General features: G+C 38.4%; 1 protein-coding gene across 1 annotated transcript; it reads right to left on the bottom strand.

The window, feature by feature from the left end:
* Positions 1–39: 39 nt before the first annotated feature.
* Positions 40–4,616, bottom strand: LOC106338388. Its single transcript, XM_013777376.1, has 2 exons — positions 4,137–4,616; positions 40–141 (listed from the first exon to the last, which is right to left on the bottom strand). The coding sequence occupies exons 1-2, from the start codon at positions 4,614–4,616 to the stop codon at positions 40–42; spliced, it is 582 nt and encodes a 193-aa protein (XP_013632830.1).
* Between the last annotated feature and the right edge of the window lie 919 nt (positions 4,617–5,535).

The following is a 5,535-nucleotide window of genomic DNA, read 5'->3' as shown; positions in this document are numbered from 1 at the left end:
CATCTCCGGTGACACGCCTCAGCTCTCCGGTGACATGGCCTACTCCTCCACTAGTTCACGGCTGATGGCGGTGGAGATCAACGATCGATGGTGATGAGACGCGACAACTCCGAATGTCACATCCTCCTTCTCTTGGATCCACTACACAACGCCAACAAGAGGATGCTCCATGACAATAGCTACCCTTCCGGTGATGAACCATGGCTCCGGTGAAATGAGGTGAGATGGCTCACGGTTGTGGATGCGTTACTTTTTCTCCGACATCAAATGTACGAAACCACAAGAAGAATAAAAGGGGAGATGAGGAGATGAAGAGATGGGAGGGAGATGAAGCATGAGAGATTGGTCAATGTGGATGAGTTCTCTCTCTCAAACAATGATGACGGCTATGGAACGAGGAAGAGAATATGTACGCTAATATATGCTTAGGTCTAAGCACACGTACACGATCACCCTAAAAAAACCAATTATGGTTTGGTTTAATGAAAAACAAATTTAAACCGGGATTTAGAAAACCGGGTCGTTACACAATGTCTACGTATACCATCTTATTTAATTAATACCGTATGGACCTGCTGATACGAGAAGCCTACTCGAGTTCTTCGTATTTCGCAGAAGAGACACATCACGTGAGTTATCTTGGAGAGGTTTATGATCTGCACGGATTGGTTCAGTGCACACCTGATTGCTATAGATGCTTGAAATGGGCATATAATGAGACGGAAGATTGTTGTTATGGAAAAAGTTTCGCATTAGTTTACACTACTAAATGTATGTTGACGTATAAAACCAGTTTCTTGGCTCCGCCACCGCCTCCAACTCCACCTCCACCACCACCGCCATTCCGTCCTTATAGCGGAAATAATAGTCCCGACTCTGGCGATTCATTTTCGTTAAGTTTAAAGGTGAGAACTAAATTATATAACTATATACTTTTTTGTGTTTGCATTTACATTCAACTTTGCGCACACATGCAAATTTATGTGAAGTAGCCACTCATGCTGATATACTTATAAGAAAATGAGTTTAAGTTATATATTTTTTGTTTATTTTTTGTCGAAATTTTCCTAGATATATCCGACTACCCCATATTGTGTCCCTGAGAAAATATCGTTTACAATATTCGTCATAATGAGAAGTTAGAGACAACTAACTATATAAACTATCTCATCTAAGGTCTTGGATAAGTGTACATTATGTTACAGTAATTATTTATCAAAACTAACCTTTGTTCACAGAAATTTATATAAATACACAATCAGGTTAAGCTTGTTGTATTTGTATTTAGCTTTAACTATAAAAATGAATAAATTTACAAGTGCTTTTTCCGAAGAATTTTTTTTTTAACCCGGGGATATCTGACAAACCGAGGCCCTATCGACTACTCTCCTAAGAGCATGTCCACTGGCATATACATTAGCAATAACAGTATGCTATAGAAGCAGTATGCTACATGAACTGGATGTTTTTGCTAAACTATTTAATAAGATGATTGGTAGAACAGTAAGAGTATGCTATTTAAAATTATTATAAAAATTAGTATATAATATATAATATATTTATTTTTAATGGATATACTTCTAATATATATATATACACATAAATATATTAACATATAAAATTAAAAAAATATATAATTAATTTATTTTATTTAATAATTTAAAATGCTCTTCTAAAAATTTCATTTAAGAGCATTGGTCAAAGAGCATTTGGAGAGCATTAGCATTAGTAAATGATTCTCTAACTGTTTTTCTAACAATTGTTGATTGGATAATTTAAAACATAATGCTTATGCTAATGCTCTACCAATCAAGGCCATAATGCAATATTTTGTCGTCAGTTAATTGTATATGCTACAAAATAGAAATAATGTTACAAGTATTTTTCCAATTGGACAGAGTTACTTGGATTTATGTCATTAATATTTATGTGCAACTAATATAAGACAATTTCTCCCAATTTGTTTAATGAGCTTCGATTCTTGAGATAACTTTATTCACGTAATCTGTGATATTCTTTGACATTAAGTTTTGGTTGCATGCATGAAGGTAAAGTGTTTCGAAGAATCATAGGCCCGGTAATAGCTGCGGTGATAATGATCTTGGTGATTTGCGTACGTTCTCTCTGTTGTTGTTGCTTTAAGAAGAAGAAGAAGAAGGAGGAGGAGGAGGAGGTGCAAGAAAGAGAAATGTCGACGACCAACATTGTTGAAAGTCCTACGGTTCATCAGCCAATAGCCAAACACGAATCAGAATTGCCAAATTAATTATACATTCTAAATACAATTTCTGATTTCAAATGCAACGTAATGTCTATAAGTGTGTGATTGAAAACTCTTGTTTTCTTTTGAACTTTGTGATTAAAAAATGTTGGAACCAAGATATTCCCTATAGTTTATAAGCATTTTTACTACCGTTGCCAAATTCGCTTGTCTATGTTTTTTCTTTTTTTAGGACTCCTATATACGAGTGATTTTTAGGTGAAATTTAATTGAATACTTTTCTCCAAAGTTCAAACTTTGAAGAACAAGATGGATGAGCACACAGAGCTGTTGGAGCAGAGCGCGGTTAAACTTTCGCAGCTCGAAGCGGAGAACCTAATCCTCCTAAAGGAAAACTCAGCCCTTAGCTCGGCAAGCAAGAAGAGGTGCAGGTTTCGGACCGGTGTTCAACCAATGCAGCTTCTATAAACTCTAGGAGCTAACACCACTAGGTGGGATCCACCACTGAATGGAGACCCGATGAACCGAACCGGATCTTCAGGAAAAACTCAACAAAAACTAGACGAGGACGATGAAGACTCCGACTCGGATACCGACATGAAGACACGAGAAGCTGCCGCGACAAATAGATCTGCAATGACAGCCTATATGGAGTAGGTTTTCTCAAGGAAATTTGAAGCCGTCCAGTCTATGATAGAAATACTCCCAGGTGTTTCTCTCTCAATCCGAAGCAGTTCCCTGGATTCCTATGCAGACAATCCTTTCGCGGATGAGATCGCCTTGTTCGAGATGTCGAGAAAGTTTTCCTTTCCTAATATGAAGATGTATATACTTTTGTTTTTACCGGTTTTGACCATTGTATAAGTCCATTTCTAGAGTCTATTATATATATGTTTGGAGTCGTTTTAGAGTTTTTTCAGATTCATATATGTTTTGGGAAACTTTGGATTATTGTGGAGCTATTTGGGGTACATAACTTTGTAGGTGTGTCAGAATTTAGAACTTACTAGAATGGTATCAAGCTCATATTTTGACACAAGATATTTAATTTATTTAGCTTTCCAATGCCATCGGTTTGAGGTCGATCAAATGGGCGGATCAAAAGTTATGCTCGTTTTACTGGAGAGTGGTCTGTATGACCCACAAGGGGAAGCTATCGAGCTTATTGCATATTGTCGACCGACACCACCTGGGTTTCGACCGACACTACTCCTGATCTGCTCTCTACAAGTTTTTATAAGTTTCAAAGAATTGTAGTTTGGCCCATAAATCTTCCTTATTTACAAAATAGCCCAGAGCGTGTTTAACATATAGTTATCTGTTTTCTAGCCATTTTTTAGACTAAGTTTAAAGGACCAGACATATATTTAAAACAAATCTAAAAAACTTATTTACTATAAACATATTTTGATCAAATAATTACTAAAATCATAAATTTAGATACTTTTTTTTGATGAAATGTTGAATTTATAATCATCAATGAAAATAATAGTTACGTACAAGAAGAAAAATATTTCTAAGGCCTAAGTGTGAGCATGAAGCCAGAGCTGCATCAGACCTCGCAAACGCGGCTTCTCCGAGTACTTCACTGACGATATGTGATTCCTCACTGTTTTCCCAATCACCTTAGCCAATTGGCTAGCTTGTCTTGGCTTCTTGTGGTGCTTCCTTTCATTCCTCTCTCTCCAAAGCATATATATATGGTAGCTGGAAACACTAGGCGCAAAAGAATGTAGGCAAGACGATCAAATCTATGGGTTGTAAGATGATGAAGAATACTCTCCCAGTCTGTATCAGGAGGCCGACACAAGAGCGTACCTATCACCTCTATCTAAATCGTGTACGTATACGGGCACGCAAAGAACATATGATCCCTTGATTCATTAGGAACTCCACAAAATAAAAAACCTTGAACCTGACCCCAACCACGCACACGCTCCCCGTAGATAGCATGTTCCTTATTGCAAGCCATGTAATAAAAGCAAAATCGCGGAACTCCTAATGGAAACCAAACTACTTTACTCCATGACATAATAGGATTGTGCAGACGTGTTTGTTTCCATATCTCAGCAATAGAGAAATGTTTACCAAACTCAGTCGCACTCCTCTTCCAAAGAACAACATCAGGACTTATGCAATCGTCAGCTAGCTTATGAGTTTCAACAGCTTGGACAAGGTTTCCCATTTTTCTATCACAACTTCGACGAAAAACCCACCCACCATCGTTCCACAGTTCGCAAACAAAAGCTGATCTCGCTATACCAAGCTTCTGAGTGCCAATCTCAGCTGCAACCTTGATCAATATACCCAACGGATGCCATAAGTCTGTCCAGAACCGCACAGTTTGTCCATTATGAATTTCCAGACTGACAAACTGCTGCGCAAGAGGTCTCATTTTGTTGTAATTTTTGCCAGACCCAGGAGCCTAGAAAAGTGTCTCTAATATCCCAAAAATACTCTTGGCGAACAAGATGCTTCCTCACCCAATCAGTCTATAGTGACATCTTTCCATTGAGCATTCGCCATATGATTTTAAGAGAGAACCATAGAGACATCATTGATACTTCTAACCCCCAATTCTCCTTCCTCCATCGGCCTACAAACGTTCCTCCAAGACATCTTTGCCTTTGTAGAATCATTTGGTAAACCGCTCCATATGAATGCAGAGCACATGCTATCAATGCTGTCCATACAAGACGTAGGCAAACAAAAATCTGAGCACCAGAAATTTGTTGTTCTAGCAATAACCGATTTATTAAGCATGAGACGTCCTGCGAATGAGAGAGATTTGCCCGTCCAGCTCTGAAGCCGTGCTCTGATTTTAGCCAGTAGAGGCTCGTAGTCACTCCTTGACATAATTTATGTTGTGAAGGGCAGACCAAGATACTTAACCGGTAAACCTGAAGTTGAGAACACCCAACAGAGACAACCACCTCTTGGAGCCTTTTCTTATCTACTCCAGCCGCAAAAACCATAAACATTGCAATATTAATACAAAGCCCTGAAATCCTGGCAAATTCATCAAACACTTCAATAGTACCTTCCAAGGAGGAAGGAGATCCATTTGTGAAGACCATAATATCATCGGCAAAGCTAAGATGTGTCAACTTGATTGACATACAAAGAGGATGATACCCTATCCGCCTATTAAGCACCGCCAAGTTAAGCAGCTTAGAGAGCACGTTGCTGACTATGATAAACAGATACGGCGACAGAGAGCAGCCTTGCCTGATTCCCCGAGAACTAGGGAAGAAACCTTCCAACTCTCATTGACTGAGACCAAGAATGCAACAGTATCTACACATCTCATAATC

Source organism: Brassica oleracea, chromosome C4 (assembly GCF_000695525.1).
Source record: "Brassica oleracea var. oleracea cultivar TO1000 chromosome C4, BOL, whole genome shotgun sequence".
Taxonomy (NCBI): Eukaryota; Viridiplantae; Streptophyta; class Magnoliopsida; order Brassicales; family Brassicaceae; genus Brassica; species Brassica oleracea.
This window is presented reverse-complemented; position numbering and strand designations above follow the sequence as displayed.

Bases quoted from the DNA above. Each gene is read 5' to 3' on its own strand.
- LOC106338388 (XM_013777376.1), bottom strand. From the start codon at position 4,616: ATGAGACCTCTTGCGCAGCAGTTTGTCAGTCTGGAAATTCATAATGGA. The intron at 142-4,136 runs GTTCAAGGTTTT...GGCGTTGTGTAG, and splicing joins GTGTGCGTGGTTGGGGTCAG to TGGATCCAAGAGAAGGAGGA.